We start from the raw sequence: 24,805 nt of genomic DNA, 5'->3' as shown, positions 1-24,805 counted from the left end.
TCATGAGATTGAGTCTTGCATCGGGTTCAGTGCTGACAGTGAGGGGCCTACTTGGGATTCTCTCTCTCTGCCCCTCCCCAGTTCTCTCTCTCTCCTTTTCTCTCTCTCAAAAGAATGAAATCTTGCCATTTGCAACAATGTGGATGTAACTGGAGGGTATTATGCTAAGCAAAGTAAGTCGGTCATAGAAAGACAGATGATTTCACTCATATGTGGAATATGAGAAACTTAACAGATGATCATAGGGGAAGGGAAGGAAAAATAAGATAAAAACAGAGAGGGAGGCAAACCATAAGAGACTCTTAAATACAGAGAACAAACTGAGGGTTGACGGGGGCGAGGTAAATGGGCGATGGGCATTAAGGAGGGCACATTTGGGATGAGCACCGGGTGTTACATGTAAGTGACGAATCACTGGGTTCTACTCCTGAAGCCAAGACTACACTGTATGTTAACTAACTTAAAAGTATAAACAAACAAACAAGATATAAAATAAAAATTTAAAAAAGACACTGTTCACCTAAAATATCGCGAGAGGTTTCAACTAATCCTACTTCCTTCCTTTTTTTTTAAATTTTTTAAATTTATTTTTTATTTATTTTTAGAGAGCGAGAGAGAACATGAGCTAGGGAGAGCAAGACGCAGAATCAGAAGCAGGCTTCAAGCTCTAAGCTGTTAGCACAGAGCCCGACATGGGGCTTGAACTCATGAACCTCAAGATCATGACCTGAGCTAAAGCTGGATGCTTAACTGACTGAGCCACCCAGGTGCCCCAATCCTATTTCCTTCTAAATAGTGTTTTAAAATAAGGGTTTAAAAGACAAGTCACACTATAGAGAACAAATAGATGGTTACCAGAGGGAAGGTGGGTGGAAGTATGGGTGAAACAGGTAAAGGGAATTAAGAATACAATGAATTATTATCTTGGGGGCACCTGGATGGCACAGTTGGTTAAGCGTCTGGTACTTAGTCTCAGCTCAGGTCATGATCTCACTCACAGTTCATGGGTTCGAGCCTCTCGTCAGACTCTGCGCTGTTGACATAGAGCCTGCTTGGGATTCTGTCTCTCTTTCTCTCTGCCCCTCCCCCACTTGTGCTCGCGCGCTCTCTCTCCCTCTCTCTCTTAATAAATACATTTTAAAAAAAGTATACAAGTATCTTGATGAACACTGAGTGACAGAATTGTTGAACCACTATATTGCACACCTGAAACTAATATAATACTGTATGCTAACTATACTGAAATGAAAATCTTTTTAAAAGGCAAGTTACAGGTTAAGAAACTACCAGAAGACCATAAACTACTTACTTTATACAAATGCCAGGGAATCGGTTAATATGAAAGGCAAGATAATTTAATGAATGGTACTTTCACATTCTGAAAATGTTAATGTGGTCTTCAAAGTGACTGTTTACTGAACTGAATTCTATAAACATTTACTGAGTTCCTACTCTGTGTAAAGCACTGTACTTGGGGCTAGGCAATCAAGAATATAAATATAAATAAAACACTGGCGTTCACAATATAGCTGGAGGGAACCATATACACACATAAATAAACTGTAACAGATTATAAATTCTATCATGGAAATAGTCAAGTCTTAATTATTCAGTACTGATGATAACTTTTACCTCTTAGCCATTGTTGTCACTTCACTACTTGTGAAGTCAAAGTTTATTTTTGAAGATATATAGGTCAGGAATAAGAAAAGCTTAAATTCTGCTATTTTTCCCCCCAAATTTTATTTTTAAGTAATCTCTACACTCAACATGAGGCTTAAACTTAAAACCCTGAGATCAAGAGTCACATGCTCTACCTACTGAGCCAGCCAGGTGTCCCTCTATTACTGCTTAAAAATTTAGGCAAAAGGCATGATCTAGAAGGGTATTAAAAGTAGAAGTAAAAAAAAAAAAAAGTAGAAGTCAAAAAACATTTGAGAATTATACAGAAAACAATACTTCATGGTTTTTCCCCATCTTGGGCGACAATCTCACTAGTAGAAGTCTTATGATAAATAAGACAGTTGGCTCAATACAAATCTATCAACAATTATAAAAACTTAAACACTCTTCTGAAGACGGCAAGTTATTAACATCAACCCTATAAGTAAAGATTTTATATATAAAGATAGATTATATCACATTACATCAAAGCGTAGACATTATAGATTGCCATCCATCAATAAGCACTACCCATATTTCTAAAATACTGAAGATCAAAAATTGTTGATGCATTATATGTTTCATCAAGACTGTCAACAGTCCCCTTGAGACAACATTCTGACAATATAACCCCTAAGAAATGTTAATACAAAAAGTGCAAATAAGAATTTATTTGGTTGATGTTAATAAAAGTGAAAATACCTAGTGAACAACTCAGGTATTTTAAAAAGATTTCTATCTGGAGCCCCTGGGTGGCTCAGTCAGTTAAGCATCTGACTTCGGCTCAGGTCATGATCTCACAGTTTGTGGGTTCAAACCCCGCATCGGGCTCTGTGCTGACAGCTCAGAGCCTGGAGCCTGCTTCAGATTCTGTGTCTCCCTCTCTCTTTGTCCCTCCCCTGCTCCCATGCTCTCTCTCTCTCTCACAAATAAATAAACATTAAAAAAAATTAAAAAGATTTCTATCACAGTATTCAGGTCATCTCTGTTTAGTTTTGAAAACTGATGAGGCAAATGTCAAGCTGATGTTAAATCATTTAACATATTTTCTGTTTTAATCTCATTAAATATTACTGCCACATCATTTCTATATTTGGGTGACCTAGATGTAAGATCTCAAGATTTACATTTTTATTTTTGAAAGAAAGAAAAAAAGAAAGGAAGAGAGGGGAAAGGGGAGGAGGGGGGAGGGAAGGAGGATGGAGGGATAAAGGATTTTAGAATTAGGGAACAGATTTCTCTTTCCATGGCAATACAAAGTTATATACATTATAACAGATTATAAGATACTTTTTCCATACCCTGCAGGCAAGTGATTAAAGCAAAAGTAATTTTCCTAATTAGATGCTTTAAAGATTTTTAATCTAGTTACATTGTTTATAAAAACAGCACTTTCTCCAAACAAATTTTTTTTTTTTTAAGTTTATTTATTTTGTGTATGTGTGTTTGTGTGTGTGTGTGTGTGGTGGGGGGGGGGGGAGGAGAGAGAGAGAGAGAGCCCGCGTACGTGTGCAAGCAGGGGAGGAGCAAACAGAGGAGGAGCCTGACAGAGCCCATCAGCAGAGCCCTACTCAGGGCTCAATTTCAGGACTGTGAGATCATGACCTGAACTGAAGACCAAGAGTCAGACGCTTAACCGACTGAGCCACCCAGGCGCCCTTCCAAACAAAATTTAAAAGCTATAAATCTCTGTTTCTAATACTAAATACCTTTGAATACTTACAGCCTTACATCTATCATTTATGGGGGAAAACAAACTACAGAGATTAGAACTAAAAGTAGTTCAATTAAAAATTTATTATAGGGGCACCCGGGTGGCTCAATTGGTTAAGCCTCTGACTTCAGCTCAGGTCATGATCTCACAGCTCATGAGTTCGAGCCCTGTGTTGGGCTCTGTGCTGACAGCTCAGAGCCTGGAGCTTGCTTTGGATTCTGTGTCTCCCTCTCTCTCTGCCTCACCCTACCTGTACTCTGTCTCTCAAAAATGAATATACATTAAAAAAATTTTTTTTAATTTTATTATAAATCTTTCAGCCATTATGGAAAACAGTATGGCAGTTCCTCAATTTATTAAACATATATCTGCCATATAATCCAGCAATTCCACTTCTGGGTATATTTTCCAAAGAACTGAAAACAGAAACTCAAACATGTATTTATACATCAGTGTTCATAGCAGCATTACTCACAACAGCCAAAAGGTGGAAATGACCCAAATATCAAAGATGAATAAATAGATAAATAAAATGTGGTGATATACATACAGTGGAATATTATTTAGCCTTGAAAAATGAGATTCTGGTACATGCTACAACATGGATGAAACCTGGAAACATTATGCTAAGTGAAATAATCCAGACACACACAAAAAAACAAACACTGTATGAGTCCACTTACATAAAATACAGAGAGTAGTCAAATTCATAGAGACAAACTACAATGGTGATTGCCGGGGCTAGAAGAAGGGACTAGGAGTTAATGTTTAATTGGTACAGTTTCAGTCTGGGAAGATGAAAAATTTCTAAAAGGATAGTGGGGATGGTTGCAACAACATAAATATACTAATGTCACTGAACTGTACATTTTAAAAAGGTTAAAATGGCAAAATTTGTTATGTATATTTTACCACAATAAAAAATAATTATAAGCATTTTTATTGCTAAATGTGAAATAATATAAGCATTTTTATATTCTAAAGTATATAACAAACTTTTTCCTTACATTAAGGTTCCATGGCTTTAGACTAACCTGAAAACTCCAGCCCATTTCTTAAGCAGTGTTTCATTGTACTGATCTCTTATTTCAAATAAAAGGTCGAAAAGTCGGTTCACTGGAAAACCATAACCCTAAAACACAACACAAGCAGATAAACAAGTCAAATAAGTAAAGGTATACATTAGAGAAATGTTGAAAATATTGGAGAACTATTTGCAAGTGATCACTACATCATATTGTATGTCATTCCAACAGCATAAAAATAAGTTATCCTTTTGACTTTCTACTAGGTTGCATGAGATAAGAGAGTTTAGAAAGACTTTTATGAAGCTGGAATAATTTTTCCATTTCTCCTCTCTCTTTTCAGTCTGGATTACATGGTTAACCTTCAAAAGTAGTAGAAGTCAAAACTGGAGAAAAAGTTCAAGATTAGTGACCTGCATATATAATGGTGTCTTGGGAAGTGGCCCTAAAAAGGATAAAAGAAGAAAAGAGAATATATTTTGTCTGAAACACACTAGCTTCATTTTGCACCTTCAATTTAAGATTGACTTCACTGTACAGGGGAAATATACACCTTTCCATCAAATATACACTCTCCAAAACTTTATTCCTTTCGAAATTCATTGAAATCTTACCCATTTCAGGACCAAATATTTCTGCCCACCTTACAGATTTGTCCTTTTTCCCCTTCAAGGTTTCCCTCTTCTTTATTTTTGGTCATACTCTGCTTGCAGGAACTGTTTCATGGATTATTTATTCACCATTGTCTTTAATTTCCACTAGTTCCTTTCCCTTGGCTAAATAAATATGCTAAACGACCTCCCATCTTTAAGCCAAGAAAAATAAGAAAAAACAGTAAGAAAAACAAAAAAGCCTTCCTCAATTTGCTGTGCCTGCCAGCTGCCTCCCTTTGTACTCTCTTCATATAGCCAAACCTACTACAATCTAACTCCCACTGCTATTCCTTTAAAACTTCTCTCAACAATGTCACAGATTACCTCCTAAGTATAAAAGTCAATGATCTCTCACTCTACATTACCTCTCTCCTGAAACTTGTCTACTTTGAATTCTGTAACATCACTCTCTCTCTTTGTTCTCCTTTTATCTATGAACAGTTCTTCCAGTTTTCCTTTTTCTTCTATCTCCATCCTTCGATGTTTTTCTTCTAGGTCTCTAGCATAATGTGAAGTCTACTGACTTCAAACACTATTTTCTCTGATTATTCTGAATCTACATCTCTAGTTATTTGTAAACTCCAAATATTTAACTCCAACACCTGTTAGACATCTCCAATGAGGCTGCCAGCAAGCAAACACACTAAAGTTAACTTATCTCTTCCGTTTCTAACTAAACCAAGTGTTTTTCCTATTTCCTATCTCTGTTAATAGTTCTACCATCAATTCAGTTATTAGGAAGAAACTTGAAAAACATTTAAACGACCCCACACTCAAACACATCATTTAACAAATCCTTTTGATTTTACCTCCTTAACAAATCTCTTTCAAATCCATCATTCTTCTCCACCACTTACTTTCTTTTTTCCAGAAATATTCCCAGTGCCACTGCTTTATTTTGGTCTGCCACATCTCTTGCCTAGACCATTATAAGAGCTTCCTAAACTGAAATTTCAACTGTCTCTTTCAAGTCAATCTATTGCAAAGACTCTCAAGATTATCATTTAAAAGTGCAAATCTGATCACGCCATCCCCCTGGTTAAAAACTACAGAAGACTTACTGAAGTCCCACAAGACCTGCCATAATCTGGGTCAAACTACCTTGTCAGTTTCATTACCACTATTTGCCCTTCTTTGCTCACACCCATCTTCTTTCTATCACCATACTATCCCTCTATCTACAGTTTACACATGGTATTTTATTTCCTTTGTCATTCATGTCCCTTTCCTAGTGTGTATTTGCTGAACTCATCTTTTAAAACCCAACTCCCATTTCAACTTTCTGTACAGACTTTCCCAATCTAGAATTACAGTCAGACATTCCATCTTCTGTGAGCCCAAAGGTTTTTAATATATTGCTATATTAGTATGTTTTATACATCTTATCTGTTTAAACTGTAAATTTATTGAAGAATTTTTATTTCCCTATTGTCTGATTTTTAGGTCTCTATCGTTTTATATATCATCTAGCTACTAGCACATAGTGGGTGCTCAAAAAATGTTAGTAATGAATCATAAATGTTTACTTGTGATTTACTTAATACGTAGTAAGCAGAACTATAATATGTTGGTGTTATTTCTTAATGTTATTGTTTAGTCAGCATTGTTTTAAGTAATAAAATGACATATGAAAAGAAAACTTTCCTTAGGGTGGCAAAGGACCAATTTTAAAAACTAAGTATTATGCAATGTTTTCTAGTTTTTATGAAAAGACCCTCCCCAATTCTTTAATTAAAAGGTATAACTTGACCACAGTGTGTAAGACCTACCTAATACTCAGCCTGTCAATTTTCAGTGGAATGAAAATGTTGCAGGATTTCTGAATAAGTAATATGGATTGGTTTGTCCTCCTCAATCTTATTTCAAAGCAGTAAGATTAGAAAGGTATGCTTACAAGGGCTTATACACCTATCACTGTTACTTTCTAATGCCTCTATTACCTGAATATTGTCTATTACTCTTCTTTGATTCTCTAGAGAAATCCTTGGAACCATAGCAAATATTCTAGATTCAGTTGTACTCAAAGTGTCAGTTCAAGAACAGTTTGTTATGGCTTACCAAGAGATAAGGAGCTTGCACCAGAATATAAATGAATGAGGCTAACCTACATAGAAAAATTCTTGCTACAAAATATATGCCAACTAAGCTAAATTTTGTACTTAGTAATGTAGTTGATTTACACTCGGACAGAAGCTCCTTTATGTTATGGATCCATAATAAATAATTTGTGGACTAGTAACATTTCCGGACCAGTGAGTGGTATTCCCACCATGCTTTAAGTAGCAATGTTTTAAGTCATTAAGGATAGCAAAACTCCCTCAAGTTACTTAGAGCTAGACCTAAAAAAATTAAGGTGGTCTCCAATAAAACTTACCAAGTTTTTTTTTTGCAGAGAAATCAATAATATTACAGGTATATTTGTCACAAAATTTACGAAAACAAAAAATCCACATTATCCTGGTGTTACAGTATAAGGCATACAAATTAATAAAGATATAAGACAATAAAACAATTTACTAAAGGAACTTGTAGAATCTTCTTCAGTTTAAGAACAAAGTAGACAACTATTATTCTAGGATGGAAAAACTCTAATGATGAAGCAAACAGTTTAAATTAGCACTTCCTAAAACATATTACATGAAGCTCTATACCTACAAGATGTCATATGGGGGAAAAAGATTCAAAGCTCAAATATATTGGGAAAATGCTGCATAAGCACCTTCCTTTTGGAATCATATGGTATAAATTTGCTCTGAAGAGGCTATTAGTGAAGAAGTCTGTTTTATTTCACTTATTTCCCAAATGTTTTGACCACAGAACTCCTTTTAAAGTAACATCTATTATCACACTTTGGAAAATGCCAATCTATATTTCAGGAAATGTTATTCCAACCATAAAAACCCCTTAAGTTTAAACATGAAAACAAAATGCAATCAATTCTTGCCCATCTGTGATCAAGTAAAAGGGACAAGCTTAAAACTTTGATACTGAAAATCACAAAGGCATTGAGTTTTGAGACAATTCAGTTTAAACCTTATTTTTTTTTTTAATTTTTTTAAACGTTTATTGATTTTTGAGACAGAGAGAGACAGAGCATGAACAGGGGAGGAGCAGAGAGAGAGGGAGACACAGAATCCGAAACAGGCTCCAGGCTCTGAGCTGTCAGCACAGAGCCCGATGCGGGGCTCGAACTCACGGACCGTGAGATCATGACCTGAGCCGAAGTCGGACGCTTAACCGACCAAGCCACCCATGCGCCCCTAAACCTTATTTTTAAAAAGAAAAAAAACAAGACACAAAGAAGTAAAGTGATTTGGTCATTGTCATAGTACACCTAAAATTAGGAAGGAAATGAGTGGAAACAGCTTTCAAACTATATGTTTTCTTTTTTTTTTTAATTCAAACTATGTTTTCATATTTATTATCACACTTAAAACAATCCTGAAAACTAATAATAACCCGATTTTCACAAATGAGGATCTCAAGTTTAGAAAACCTATAAACATATAATTAGTCAATAGTAGGGGCAGAATATAAACTCAGGGTCATGTGTGACTTCATAAGGCAGTGCTTATATCTTCTAATTTCTAATTTTTTTTAATGTTTATTTACTTTTTGAGAGACAGAGCACGAGTGGGGGAGGGGCAAAGAGAGAAGAAGACACAGAATCCTTAGCAGGCTCCAGGCTCTGAGCTGTCAGCACAGAGCCCGACGCAGGGCTCGAATCCATGAACCATGAGATCATGACCTGAGCCGAAGTCAGATGCCCAACCGACTGAGCCACCCAGGTGCCCCTTTATCTTCTAATTTCTAGTTCAGGGTTCTTTTCACTATAACATGGAGTTTTTTTTTCTTTAACTACAAAAATAATTTATCTACAAAAGAAATACTTTAGGGGCGCCTGGGTGGCGCAGTCGGTTAAGCGTCCGACTTCAGCCAGGTCACGATCTCGCGGTCCGTGAGTTCGAGCCCCGCGTCAGGCTCTGGGCTGATGGCTCGGAGCCTGGAGCCTGTTTCCGATTCTGTGTCTCCCTCTCTCTCTGCCCCTCCCCCGTTCATTCTCTGTCTCTCTCTGTCCCAAAAATAAATAAAAAACGTTGAAAAAAAAAAAAAAAAAAGAAATACTTTATTCTCTCTGAATAATCAATATTTTAAAAGACGATAATATTCCCTGAGTTCTGTCCAGGGTTCATAATCAGGAAGGGGGTAAGAATGAAAAGTCTTGGGTAATAGGGAATACCAATACATAAGCAAACATCTGGTTACTACTAATTTACCACCACTAATCCATAATAAAATAAATGAGCATGACCTGTATTTTATATATCTTTAAGTGCTCAAATAGTCATAAATTGAATGTTATATTATCACCCACCTGCAAAGTATCTGCAAATAATACAATGAGATTCTTCAGCTCCAGAACAAGATCAGGATCAGTACAATAAGACTGGGGTAGAGGTGGAGGGGTGGAAATACAAACAAAGAAAACAAATATAAACCAGAGTCAAATAAAATATAACCAGAAAACAATATAAACCAGAAAACAAATAAAACCTGAAACATTTTCCTTTAATATGCCAGGCTTATAATAAATTTAAAATCTTGATTATTAGTTAAATCCATGGCTGGCTTCCTGTATTCAGTAAAAATTCTTAGGGAAAGACCATAACATAATTATTCTTTAATATGTTAGAAAAAGTTATAGTTCATTGGACAAACAAGTGTATAAAGAATCTACATTCCTGATAAATAAAAAATGTATATTTACAATCTAAATACTATATAAGCTAATAATCCTTTAAAATATTTTCAATCTCTATTCCTAATAATAAAATTATAAATAATTACAAAATTTTAAGTATGGGGAGATTTTACTGAAGGTAAGCTACTAAAACTGTCTTAAGAAAACATCTACAATAAGCAATTATTAGTTTCAACAGTCTTTATAGTACTAGTATATTATTTCTACAAAAGGTATATTATGCAAATTTTGATCATTTTACTTTAATGCATAAAAAAATTTCCCATTACATAGAAGTTCATTATTTCAAATGGTTTAAATTTTGACAATTGCATATTTTTAAGAAATCTGTAATTATATTACTGCAAACAAATTATAAACATCGAAGAACAAGTTCTATTGAGTTTTAATGGTGGAGTTTATTTTGGAAACAAAGAATTTGGAATGATAATTAAAAACCCTTTCTTCACGGTGCTTTTCAGTGATCTAATGAAGAGGTCAGTTGAGACTAATGAGACCAGCTTAATTCTTCATTTTCTATTAATGCTGGACTAAAAATGTCTTGGGAAGCCCCAGTCAGTTGCAAAATTACAACCCAGTATAACCAGACAAAAGCCCAACATTACTGCTTCCAAATCTGAAATGCTACCAAAAATGCAGAATGATGGAGGTACGGTTTTCTTCTGACATCATGCATTTCAGAAGTTCCTGAAGTAACTGAATTAAAAACTTAGTAACATAATTTGGCTGACTTACTGAATGAGCTCTAAGGACAGCAATTATCTTTGAGAGGGCCATGTTCCAAAGTTCATCAGTGTATGCCCTGGTTACTAATCCTTGGGTCACATGTAAAATGTGATCTTCCACCACAAAGAACCTAAAAACAGTAATTACCAACATAGCATGTGTTAAAAAAAAAAAAAAAAATTAAAACCCAAACAGAAAACAAGCAGTTCTGACATTTAACATAATATAAAAATAATATTTATCTCCATTTTAGATACATACCCTACAATTTGAGTGAAATATCTTCTATAGCCATCAACTGTTTCATGCTTTAAATGAAAAATAAAAATCAATTTAAACCAATAAATACCAGTAACAATAAAGTAAGTTCCAAGTCACTACCATATTTATTAACAAATATTTATTGAGGGTCTACTATATGCTGCATACATTTTTAAGGTATTAGGGTTACACTGGTAAAAAGCAAAAAGCCCTTACCCTCATGGAACTTGCATTCAAAAAGAGAAAGACAATAAACAAGTTAAAAAGTAAATATAACTTCAAAACCTTCTTCACAGTAAGCTAGTTCAAGCCACCATAATTTCTCACTTGGGCTATTATATCATTCTCCTACCTAATCTCCCCAGCTTTCAGGCTTGCTCCCTTCAGTCTATTCTCCAGATACCTGACAGGATGATACTTTTCAAAGAGTAATCAGATCATTATATCTTCCGCTAAAAACCTTCCAATGACTTTATATCTGATTCACAATAAAAGCCAAACTCCTTAAAAATGATCTACAATTGCGTGTTAATAATTTTAACAAAAGGTATACAGGAAAATATTTGACCATTTGAACTTCATTCTTAGAAGTTAATTACATGAAATATTTCATTATTTTAATTACGTTCAAATGCTGTATTTTGCATATTTCATAAATGTGATCAAAATTTTCAAACATCTAAAAAAATTTTTCAAACATCTGGGTTTTTTTTTCAGGTTGTGGGGAAAGAAATAGTTTTACCTTTCAGCTTTAAAATACTATGATCAGAGATGGGGCACCTGGGTGGCTCAGTCAGTTGAGCAAACAACTTCAGCCCAGGTCATGATCTCGCAGTGTGTGAGTTCGAGCCCTGCGTCAGGCTCTGTGCTGACAGCTCGAGCCTGGGGCCTGCTTCTGATTCTGTGTCTCCCCCTCTCTCTATCCCTCCCCTGCTCATGTTCCATGTCTCTCTTCTTCAATAATAAATACACATTAAAAAATTTTTTTAAATAAATACATAAAATAAAATATGATCAGAGAGAATGGAATCTACATGAGACCAGATGTTTGATATTTCTGGATACTTGCTTTATTAGATAGTATATTAGTCACATTTTATAATACGCCATGTGTGCTTGAAAAGAAGAGGTTTCTACAGTTGTTGAAACAGGCTTCTATATGGTTTATTAGAACAAGCCTGTTAAACATGTTGTATATTCTTATTGATATTTTATCTATTTGGTGTATAAGACACTGAGACATGCTTAAAAATCCACTACAGATTTCCCATTTATCCTTTTAGTTTTGGCAATCTTGTATTAAATATTTTGAGTCGATGTTATCAAGTGCTTATAGGTTTCAATTATTTTTTATCAACACTAAGACATGAATATTTCATTTTTTATCATTCTAGATTTTTTTTAATATTATATGAAAGTATATATTTTGTTTCCACTCTTTTACTGGTTACCCCAGAAATTGCATTATGCATACTTAAATAATCAAACCCTAAAATCAATCAATATTTTTACTCTTCTGGACAATTTAGAAAACTGTAGTATAGTTTCATTTCATTAACTCCTACCTCACATTTATGCTTTTGTTGTGTATTTTAATTTTATCTTGTTTTAAAGTCCATAATATTTTATTAACATTATTTTCTATGGTTGACATAGATTCACCCACATATTTATACTTTCTTTGCTATTCATCCCTTCCAGCATCTCATATCTTCCATTTGGCACCACTTTCCTTTTGCCTGAAGTAGATTCTTTAGAATTTCCTTAGTAAGGGTGTCTTAGTAACAAACTCTCCTCTTCTTTGTCTGAAAATGTCTATCTTTGCCTTTGTTTCACTGGATATAGAATCCTAGGTTGACAGTTATTTTCCTTTAGCATTTAAAATATGCCACTGTTTTTATTTCTCATGGGTAAAAACCTAGGAGTAAGACGGCTGGGTTGTAGCATAAGTGCATGCTTAACATTGTAACAAATTGACAAACTATTTTCCAAAGAGGCACCATAGTTTTTACACCCACCCGAAGTGCATGAGGGTTCCAGATGCTCCACATCTCACCAGCACTAGCTATGATCAATCTTTTTAATTTTAGCTAGTCTAGTAAGTATGTAGTGGTATCTCACTGTGGTTTTAATTTGCATTTGCCTGATGAAACATTGATATTGGACATCTTTTCATGTGCTTATTTCTCATTTGTATATCTAGACAAATCTCTACTTGGATCTTTTATCCATTAGTTTGGCTTTAATTATTTATAGTTATACAAATTCTTCTATATTCTGAATATAAACCCTTTGTTAGACATGAGTTTTACAAATATTTTCTCTCCATCTGTGTCTTGTCTTTTCACTTTCTTGCCAATGCCTTTTGAAGAGTAGTTTTTCATTTTAATGTTCAATTTAACAATTTCTTTACCTTATGGTTTATGCTTTAGGTATCTCACTTAAGAAAATACTGCCTAACCCAAGGTCACAAAGATTTTACCCTTTGTTTTTTTTCTAAAAGTTTTAAAGTTTCATCTCTTGCATTTGGGTCCATTTCTTGAATTGCTGATTGAGGTAAAAGTCAGTATTTTTTTGCATATGGATAATTTAATTATCTTGTAGTCAAAAGATTTCAAGTCTTTTATATTTCCTGAGATTTATTTTATAGCCCAGCATTTGATCTACCTTGGTAAACCTTCTATGTGCATTTGAAAAGCATGCGTATTCTGCTATTTGGGGAGGAGTATTCAATAAATGTCAATTAACTAAAGTTAGCAGATACTATTTTTCAGGTCTTCTATTTTCTCTTTATGGTCTGCGATTTCACTATAAGATCTCTCAGAATGTATTTCTTTTTACTTAACTTACTCGGGATTCCTTGGATATGACTCTGTAAAAGTTTATAGTTCTTGTCCATACTGGAAACTTCTCAGCCATTATGCCCTCAAATACTCTTCTGTCTCACTTGTTCTAGCTTCTCTTTCTGAAATTCCAACTAGATATGTTAGACTTGCTCTCTGTATCCCCTCTGTCTCTCTTCGGTATTTTTATCCTCTCATCTCTCTGTGAGGCTTTCAAAGTAATCTCTTCAAATCAACTAAGAATTCATCAACTGCTAAACCTATTCATAAAATTTTTAATTTTGATTATTAGATCTTCAATTTCTAGGTATTCCACTTGATTTTTCTTCACTTTGGTAAGTATTTACAGTTTCTTGTTCCCTATTTATATCAGCAAGCTTGCTTTTTATTTAAATATATTCAATAATTACTATATTAAATGGCTAATAATTTGGGGCATCTATCATAAATCTTTTTAATCTTAGTATAGTAGGTAGATAGTGGTATCTCACTGCAGTTTTAATTTGCATTAAATTCACAGTTACTCACAGTTCATGAGTTTGAACTCAGGCTCTGCACTGACAGTGTGGAGCCCGCTTGGGATTCTCTCTCTCTCCCTCTCTCTCTCAAAATAAATAAAAATAAATAAATAAAAATAAGTGGCTAACAATTCAAACACTAAAAGTCTCTTATTAGGATTTATTTCTGTTGCCTACATTATATATTTATGTACACACACACACACACACACATATATATTTTTTTTTTCCAGAGAGAGCACAAGCCGGGGAGAAGGGCAGAAGGAGAGAGAGAATCTTACCCAGGCTCCACAGTCAGCACAGAGCCCAATGCAGGGCTTGACCCCACAACTACAGTACCATGACCTCAGCTGAAATCAAGAGTCAGACACAACTAACTGAGCCACCCAGGAGTCCCTCTGTTGCCAATATCTTTAATGATTCTCAGTTGTTTTATAATTATTTTTGACTGTGATTTGCTAATTTTCCTTGAAATTATGATATGAAAGTTCAGAGATCTGCATTTGTTTCTACTGGCAATATCAGCATAGAAATACTTCAAACTAAATTTTCAACCTGAGATTTTTTTCAATTATCCAAGTAGAATAAATCTGTGTAGTAAACACATGTGAGAATCCATTTGTTATGTATTCTCAGAGATTTTTTTTCGCCTTGTTCCTTCAGCACCAACATTTAAGATAAGCAATGTCCTTACAGTGTGTGGAGGAAAGAACAGAGAGGTTTTGCTAGATTTTTAAAATATATAACATTGTGTCCATTTGTTTTTTTTAAGTAATCTCTACTTCCAATGTGGGGCTCAAACCCATGACCCCAAGATCAAGAGTCGCATACCCTACTGAGTGAGCCAGCCAGGTGCCCCCAGATGTTTTTTATCTCTAGGTCATCCTAATAATGAGGCTCTAATTCTTTGGAGTCTTAGCTTCACAAGGGAGACAACCTCTTATCAGCTACTTTGGGTGGCTCTCTGTACACCCATGTCCTCAAAATTCATGCTTTCCCATTCAACAGATGCCTCTAAGATAAAAGCCACAATTAGTGCTTAATTAAACCTATCTGGATTTCTGCCTTCATTGAAGTTTCCCTGTTTTATTTGTTCTATAATGGGATATACTGTATAAATTACATACAATAAAACTCACTTTTTCATGCACTGTTTTCACAAACACATCTAGTCATATAATTATCACAAGTGCAATTCCATACAGAGCAATTCCATATTCACTTAGTTTTTCTCCTAACTATACTTTTCTACCAAATCCTCAGTGCAGTTAAAAATAATTTTTAAAATGTTTAAATGTTTTATCCAGCATCTTTAGTTGTTTTGTCAGTAGAACAATTAATCCAAGTACATAGTCTTCCATGTTGTCAGAAACTAATTATCACTCCCTGATACTTTATATATCTTCTTATTTCTCTTTTTATTTATTCACTATTTTATTTGTTTACTATCTATCTCTAATAGAATGTAAGCTCATGAGAGAAGGGACTTACCTGTTTTGTTCACTGCTATACCCTTAGCACCTAAACCAATTATTGGAAATGGTAGATAGTCAATAAATATTTGTTGTTGAATGAATAATGATACATGCTCTGAAGAAATTAAGGTGGGGTAAGAGGTAAAAAATGACAATATAACCAATTCAAAATGTTCACATAACTTACCATATTTGACTGGGGCTGCAATACCAGTCTTGCTTGTTTCTTCCTTTGTTTTCGGTAATAATTTTCAAATGTTTCCTCATCACCCTAAAATAAAATCAGCAGAGTAATGAAACATAAACATACTACAAAACAGATAACTTCTTTACCACTAAGAATCATTTAAATTTAAAAAAAATTTTTTTAACGTGTATTTATTATTGAGAGACAGACACAGAGCATGAGCAGGGGAGGGGCCGAGAGATGGAGAGACAGAATCTGAAGCAGGCTCTGATAGCACAGAGCCCGATGTGGGGCTTGAACTCACAAACCATGAGATCATGACCTGAGCTGAAGTCAGACGCTTAACCAATTGAGCCACCCAGGCGCCCCTCATTTTAAATTTTCTAACAAACGGAATATAACTGAAATGGTATTTCATACTGATGTCAGGAATAAATTTTTGACTTTATAGTTCAAAAAGAGTAACCTTGTTTGTTATCATGACATTTAGGAAGACTAAATGTAAATTCAAGCAATTTAACAGTTGCCCAACTTATCACTAAGGTTTTATAGATTTCTGACTGACTAACTCAAAATATGGCTGTCAGTGAGGAGAACTAAATAAAGAAATTGGCTGTAAAGTCTCAACTTCTGAAAATAATGTATAAGACTCTACATGATCTGGCACCTTCTTCCATTTCCTGCCTCATCTCAGTATATTCAATATAGCATTTTCTTTTCACTTCCAGACTTTTGTACAAGCTATTCTTGAAAAGTGCTTCCCAGTTGTTTCTCTATATGACTTATATTTATCCTTCAGGACTCACTATAGATGTCACTTCCTTTAGAAAGCCTTCCTCAACTTCCTGAGGCTTGCTATTATCCGTGTTATCCCACAGTAATCTGTATATCCATATCACTGCACTTATCAACTGTGTTATAACTTTTTTTTTTTGAGAGAGAGAGAGAGAGAAAGAGGAGCATATGCAAGGGGGGGAGGGCAGAGGGAGAGGGAGAGAGAGAATCTCAAGCATGGTCCACTCCTAGCACAAAGCCTGACGCAGTGCTCCATCCCATGACCATGAGATCATGACCTGAGCTGAAACCAAGAGTCAAATGCTCAACCGACTGAGCCACCCAGGTGCCCCTGTGCCATAACTTCTTAATTAGCAGTCTATTGGTCCATTGTCTAATAGCACTTTCTGTGACAATGAACATTTTCTATATCTGCACTGTCTTCTGTGGTAGCCACGAGATAGATATGGCCACTGAGCACTTCAATGTGGCTAATATTACTGAGACTCTGAATTTTAACTTCGTTTAATTTTAATTAATTTAAATTTAAATAGCCACATACAGCTAATAGCTACCACACTGGATAACAGAGATCTATCTTTACTACCTGACTCCAGTCTTTTAGAACATGGTCCTGTCCAACCAGTTGGCCGTTGTATCCTTATTACTTAGCACAACATTTGGTTCATGGAAGGCAATCAATTGCTATTTGTTGAATGAATGAATGAATGATTGAAATGATATATCCATTTCTTTTGTCTTCCTCTCTGCTTAAAAGGAGAATCCATCCAGAGTGAGAAGAAAGGACTAGGAACCCATTCCCCTACTCAAGACTCCAAACAGAATCCAAAAGAAAAAAAAAATTACTAGGGAAAAAAAAATCAAAACTCCTATTTTCACAGAAAAAAATTTTTGATAGTTTTACTATTTAAGTAGTTATCCAAAAAAAATGACTTTTAAAGTTTTTTTTTTTTTTAATGTTTATTTTTGAGAGAGCGTGAGCAGACGAGGGGCAGAGAGGGAGACACAGAATCTGAAGCAGGCTCCAGGCTCTGAGCTGTCATCACAGAGCCTGATGCAGGGCTCGAATTCACAAGCCACGAGATCATGACCTGAGCTGAGGTCAGACACTTAACCAACTAAGCCACCCAGGCACCCCAAAAAATGCCTTTTCTTAATGCTACAAAAACTAAACTCACAATGCAAAAAATAAGTTTACCTAGGTAACCCCTAGGGCAGCTCTCCCAGTATTTTTGTACTCAAAGAATTAAAAGAATTTCAAAAAAAACTATGATCCCCCTCACACAGTTTTTATTTTAGTAACTAAATTTTTTCCATTATGAGTTTAAATAAATACAAAGGATGCAATTTCAAGTATATTATAAATAAAACTATTACATCCTCATTTAAACATATCCAATGGTTATCTATAATCATTTAAAAAATATATGAACATGCTCTTCCTTAATATTTAGAAATAAATTACAGTTTTCCTTTTTCTTTTTTAATTAATATTTTCAGACTACCACCCTTATAGATATTTTCTAATTTAATGTGTTTTTTTCTAATACTGTGCATTTTTTTAAGTAAACTCTACCTCTAATGTGGGGCTCGAACTCATGACCTTGGGATCAGGAGTCACATGCTCTACTGACTGAGCCAGGCACCTCTCTAATACTATATTTTCTAGTGTAGTATGTTTGTATTTTTATTTTATTCCTGAGACCATAAAGATTTAGGTGTTAAGGTAGCTTTTTCCTTCTAGGTTGAATTATCATTACAATTAAGAAAGAACTGATCAATACAATCTAAGTATATTATAATTTTAGATAATTAATAAAACAAAACCTAAATTTTTATTGGAAATTAGTTTCTTAATATGATGAATGGGGCTTTCCTGTTTTTGCACCTAACAACATACTTTTTAGCTAAAAACTCTGAACTACAGATTTAGTGTATTTAATTTACCGATAAAATACCCACCCTAAAACCCAATTAGCAAGGGCAGTCCTCACAATCAAACTATTAAATAAGGCAAGTGTATTAGTATCACAGAAAAAAATCTGACTTCATGTTTTGACTGAAATAAATATGTTAGTATGCACTATGGGATATAACATTATGAAAACCACTGAGAAATAAATTATAAAATTAGTCAAGATTAAGATTATTTAAATCCAAGGTGACTGTTTTATCCATTCATGTACCTTAAAAAGCAAGGTAATAAATCACTTTTCATTACTTAAATGCTGAAGTAATTACTGAGAGTAATTACTGAGAGCATTACTTAATGCTCTCATTACCAAATTTATAATAATGCAATGTAATATACAGATACAATTGTAAGTTACTTACAAAAGGAGGAGTATGATTAAAAAAAATCAATATGCTTTCAGTAAATACGTGGACATACATAAAATTTTGATGTTCAATTTTGGAAATAAAATAAAACCAAGTATAAAAGTCAGGTACGACACATTAATTTTGTTAGATATGGTAGAAACTAATCAGTCTAGCAGCCAGTTTTTATTTTATTTTAATATGAAGTCAAAAATATCACCAATTTGGCAAATGGCTTTTAACAGTTTTTCTGAATCACAACTTACGTGAATATGAAAGAATGGGTTAGTCAATGTAACTTCGAAACTTTAGCAGCCCCAGAAAATACTCCAGTTATATTTAAAAGATCCCACTTCACTAACTCATATTATTTTGGCTGTTTTTCTTTACAGCAAATGACACATCCTAAGGATGAGTATTAAGATTAGCCAAAAGCACTGTCTATATTTAAACACATACATCAGTTTTACATTCAAATTTTCCTATGTTCTTGCTTCTGTACTCTCACAATATTCCCTCTTAAAAAGCAATATATTCACTGTCAACAGCTAGAGAACAAAAGAGATCAGGACCTTAAATGAAAATTGGTCATTACTCCCACCTACCATGTGTCAGAACTAAGAATATCCCAGGGCGCCTGGGTGGCTCAGTCGGTTGAGTGTCCGACTTCTGCTCAGGTCATGATCTCACTGCTCATGGGTTTGAGCCCCCATGCTGACAGCTCAGAGCTGGGAGACTGCTTCGAATTCTGTGTCTCCCTCCCTGTCTGTCCCTCCTCCTGCTTGCACTCTCTCTCCCAAAAACAAAAAACAAAATTAAAACATTAAAATTAAAAATAAAAAGAACTAAGAATATCCCACCACAAGACAAAATATATTTTTTCTAACATGGTTTATCCTTTTCTGCACAAGAAAAGAAAGGCACACTTATGTGTACACACTCCCTTAATTAACCATTAAAGGAGACTTCTTTATTTGGTACACTGGAAGTTTTTACACGACAATGCACAAAGGCAGTTATCAGTGAAGGATCAATACAATGAGTATCAGTGATGGACGTGTCTTTCTTTTATAAAGTTAGTGTGGTAACCTCCAAGATGGCCCCAAAGATCTCTTGCGTAGTCCCATCCCACAGTCCAACCAGGGGTTGATCTATGTCACCAGGATATAGCAGAAGGTATGTCATTTATGATATTAGATTACAAAGGACATTATGTCTTTCCTTTCAGCCTCCCTCAGATCACTCACTCTGGGGAAGCCAGCTGCCATGTCATGAGGATTGTCAGGCAGCCTTGTAGACAGCCTATGTGGCAAGGAACTGAGGCCTTCTGCCAATAGTCATAACAGAGGCAAATCACCCAACCCTTGTCAAGCCTTCAGAGGACTACAGCCCTCACTGACATATTGACTAGAACCCCATGAGAGACTTTGGGCCAGAATGGCCCTGCTAAGCCACTCCCAGATAGCTAACCCTGTAAAATAATAAATGTTTGTTAAGTGCAGCAGTAGATAATTAATATAACATCTTAGATAGTTTTTCTATAAATAGACACCAAATGATACAATAAGGAAGCATTCAAAAGGGAGACTGTTCCAGAAGTGAGGAAAGCAAGGAAGGACATGAGAGGAAGCCAATCAAGAATGCCAGATTCAGAGTCCCTGAACAGCTCAGTCAGTGGAGCATGTGACTCTTGATCTCAGGGTTGTGAGTTCTAGGCCCACGCTGGGTGTAGAGATTATTTAAAAATAACAAAATGTTGAAAGATTTTTTTTAATGTTTATTTATTTTAGAGAGAGAGCGCGCGCGCATAAGCAGGGTAGGGGGAGGAGGAAAGGAAAAGGCAGAGAAAGAGGGAGACAGAGGATCCAAAGCGGGTTCTGTGCTGACAGCAGAGAGCCCGATGAGGGGCTCAAACTCACAAACTGTAAAATCATGACCGGAGCCAAAGTCAGACGCTTAACCAAATGAGTCACCTAGGTTCATTAAGATTAATAACAAAATCTTAAAAAAAAAAAAAAAAAGAGTGCTTGATTCAGGCAAAAAAGTCTTGAAGAGGATAGGCTTCAACTTGATCCCACAGTAAAACTCTAAAGAATAAATTATACTGCAGAGGGATTTTTTTTCTTTTTTGGTTTTTGATTTTTTTTTTAGGGGAGTAACCTGTTCTTTTATTGATGCAAGTACCTCCAGTCACACCAAAACTGACATCTTACATTATGGTACAGCTTTGTACTCAGAGTTCATCTCAAAATACCAAATATCATAGTTAGGGTATGCATCAAATTGGGAAAATAAAGGAGAGAATGTAGGTACATGGTCAGGCAGATAACAGAACAGATGACCCAGTTCAGCGCACACTGATGTGAAAGCTCCTTAACACATGTACAGGAAATGTTCTAACATTGTATTCCAAATATATATTCTCAAGTTCTAAGCCCTGATTTATCTCAACTATAAAAACAAAACAGTATGTACAATCTAGAACATCTGAAAAGTGCAAAAACACTGTAACAATACTGTGTAAAGATTTGTGCTCCCCCCAGGGCTGAGGACTCTAAGGAACTTCTAGCTGTTATGAAAAGAGATCCAAGGGGATCTGGGCAGAGCACCAAAAGTAAGAGAAGGTGAGCTGAGGTTCCCAGAGAGATCATTTTTAGGAAAAACCGGAGGATCTAAAAATTCTTTCCTTAAAAATTCTAGGCCAGGACCCTTTGGAAAGCCTATAAAACCCCTAAAAGTCTGAGGACAGCAATTCTCACATTACCTTCAGTATTCCTTATTTTAAGAAAAATGGTCCCTGTACACACAAACTTTATAACATGGCCAGCTAAGGAAATTCACATAGCTCTTAGGATTTCTCAAAGCCTTAAAAATGATAAGCTATATTGTGGTTATTATTTGCAGCATTTTCCAAAGAGAACCTTTTTCCCCCCAGTATACCTATTTTCCTTTCATGGTGCATACATCTGTTCAAACAGAGCTTGGACAATGCTACCTTAAGGATTTTGGACATAGAGTTCTTTGGCTAAAATGGACTTACAACCAAAACACCTAGTCCTTGAAATCATATATATTAATGAAACCCTTCTATGATAATCCTTTTATCATTTACTGAGTGTTACTATATACTGGGCACTATGCTAAGCATTTTATTACTTCTATTTACTCTAATATCCAACATAGCTTTATAAATTGTTATCCATATTTTGCAAATAAGAAAATCAACTGAGAAGACTAATTTGCCCAGTTACTACTAGAAAGTAGTGGAATGAAATAACAAATGAAAGGAAAATAATTATAATAATAAAGAGGAATTAGCTTTATCAAATTTTGGTCATAATTTTACTTTTACCAATTTTTGGCCATATATACCAACTAGAAGTTTTCTTGATAATGAAAGTTTATTTACATTTATAGAACAGTAAAACCTTGCTCACACAGTAAAAAAGGGAAAAGGTCTTGCCTGAATTAGTCAAAACTGACATCTTTTAAAATGCAGGTTTCTTAAATTTATAAATTCTTTAAAGAAATAAAAGATATAAAAACATACAGAGAACTAAAAGTAAGTTATCAAAAATTATAAATCAATAGTTCATTATAATAACATAAATTCTGAGACTTTTCATTAATTTGAATATTTGGCTATTTGACTCACAGATTCTTTATGAATAATCACAAAGCTGACTGGAGTCTAAAACTTTCTATCATTCTATTGGTTCTCTACCACTGACTTTTGATCATTTTGATAATTTAATTAGGCTTTTGTTTCTTTCATTTTAAATCATGAAAAATGAAACATAATCTAATACCCAGCATATCATTCTCAGGAAAGCCACACTGAAACCTCACATAATATCTGTTGGTTCAACATTTTTTTGCACAAGGTATAAAAGACATATTCTTTCCCAGAGATTAATGCCTGTTGACATAAGCTACCAGGATAAAGATATATGAAATAATGTTATTAACATTTAGTGTGGTGTTAAAGAGCCAATTACTAATTCAGCAAATTTTTATGAAGTATCAGATGCAATGAAAGGCACTAGGGAAAGAACAATAAACAACACTGTCATGGTCACTATCCTTGTGGATCAGGCAGACATAGAACAAGGATAACACAAAGTAACAGAAGTGCCTGTTGGCACTCACTGCAGTTTACTGGGCCCACGTAAGACAGAAAAATTAAGCATTATCAAAGCAAAAAATCATTCTTCTCCACTAAGACCAAAAACCTATAGGGAAAAAAAATCTAATTTGAAAGGAGTTTTTAAAGAATCAAACCACAACACAAGCCACTTTAACGACTGAGATAATTAAGAACCTCATCTTGATTAGAATCCAATATGATCTAATTTAAAAACAAAACAAAGAAAAAAAAGAAAAGAAAAAAGAAAAACTTGAGATCAGACAACTGGAAGCCAATTTTTCTCTTTTTTTAAAATTTTTTTTTAATGTTTATTTATTTTTGATAGAGAGAGAAAGACAGCATGAGCAGGGGAGGAGCAGAGAGAGAGGGAGACACAGAATCAGAAACAGGGTCCAGGCTCCAAGCTGTCAGCACAGAGTCCAACGCGGGGCTCAAACTCACAAACCGTGAGCTCATGACCCGAGCTGAAGTTGGATGCTCAACCGACTGAGCCACCCAGGCACCCCTGGAAGCCAATTTTTCAATGTTACTATATATATCAATGTAATCAATGTAATCTTGATGGAACCTATCCTCTCTCTCAGGTTATAAATGTGCGTAAATGTATATACTACTACCTGATATTATAAAAGATAAAACACTAAATTTGAAAAGAATCTAAGCAGTTAAAGTATTTTATAATCACACACACATTTGAAAAATTATTTCATCATAGAATAGACTAAAAGTATGATCGTTTTTACACAATAGTATAATTTAGGGGTGCCTGGGTGGCTCAGTCGGTTAAGCGTCTGACTCTTGGTTTCGGCACCAGTCATAACCTCATGGCTCCTGAGTTTGTGCTGTAAGCATGGAGCCTGCTTGAGATTCTCTCTCTCCCTCTCCTTTTATTTGTCCCCCCAATCATGCACATGCGTGCATGTTCTCTCTCAAAATAGTAAACTTTAAAAACAAAATAAAAATGATGCTATAATTTATTACAGCTTTACCAACAAAAAAAATTTTATAGGTCTATTCAAGAATGCTCAACACACTTGAAACATCACTAATTTGTAAAACAATACATTTAGATTGATACTGTGCTTATCACTTTTATATTGGCTCATAAGTACAGAGTTGGTCCTGCTTTTACTAGAGAGCTAAAAGAAAAAATTAAGCTAACTAATGAAGATAATGCTATTTGCTCTAATTAACATAATTACCATTCCTTTTCAATTATTTTAATTTTAACTTAATCCAATTTCAGTGAGTAATCCAAACCTCAAAACTCCTTACCTATAAATGCCTTCTGTAGATATAGTTAAATATAAATGCCTTCCATAGACATATTCTAAGTGCTGAAAGAAAAAGACCAAAAATTCTATATCTAGAAAAACTACTCATAAAAACCAGAGAAGAAATTAAGACATTCCCAGATAAACAAAAACTGAAAGAATTTGATGCTAGTCGACCTCCCTAAAAGAAATACAAAAGGCAGTCCTTGAGGCAAAAATAAAAGGACACTAGACAGTAACTCTAATTAACATGAAGAAATAAAGTCTCAGTAAAGGTAATATAGAGGTAAATATAAAGACAGTATAAACATACTTTTATTTTTGTAATTCCATTCTTCTGATTCAGAAAACAACTATACAAATAAATAGTTATATTATGGTTTATATGTATAAAAATGTAAGTAGTATCTCAATAATAACACAAAAGAGGAAGATTAATATGAA

General features: G+C 34.6%; 1 protein-coding gene across 9 annotated transcripts in view; it reads right to left on the bottom strand.

The window, feature by feature from the left end:
* The window catches only part of EXOC6 (exocyst complex component 6), a 302,754-nt gene that overhangs the window by 116,224 nt on the left and 161,725 nt on the right, over positions 1–24,805 (bottom strand). For all 9 annotated transcript variants that reach the window (XR_007460940.1, XM_049646393.1, XM_049646388.1 and 6 more), the window contains 5 exons: positions 15,827–15,910; positions 10,804–10,850; positions 10,552–10,672; positions 9,430–9,501; positions 4,411–4,508 (listed from right to left, as the gene is read on the bottom strand). Coding sequence is in view for 8 of the 9 variants with exons in the window: in XM_049646393.1 (XP_049502350.1) it covers positions 4,411–4,508; positions 9,430–9,501; positions 10,552–10,672; positions 10,804–10,850; positions 15,827–15,910 (422 nt within the window). In the remaining variant the exon portion in view is untranslated. The remainder of the gene's footprint in view (positions 1–4,410; positions 4,509–9,429; positions 9,502–10,551; positions 10,673–10,803; positions 10,851–15,826; positions 15,911–24,805) is intronic.

This window comes from Panthera uncia, chromosome D2, assembly GCF_023721935.1.
Source record: "Panthera uncia isolate 11264 chromosome D2, Puncia_PCG_1.0, whole genome shotgun sequence".
Classification (NCBI taxonomy): Eukaryota; Metazoa; Chordata; class Mammalia; order Carnivora; family Felidae; genus Panthera; species Panthera uncia.
This window is presented reverse-complemented; position numbering and strand designations above follow the sequence as displayed.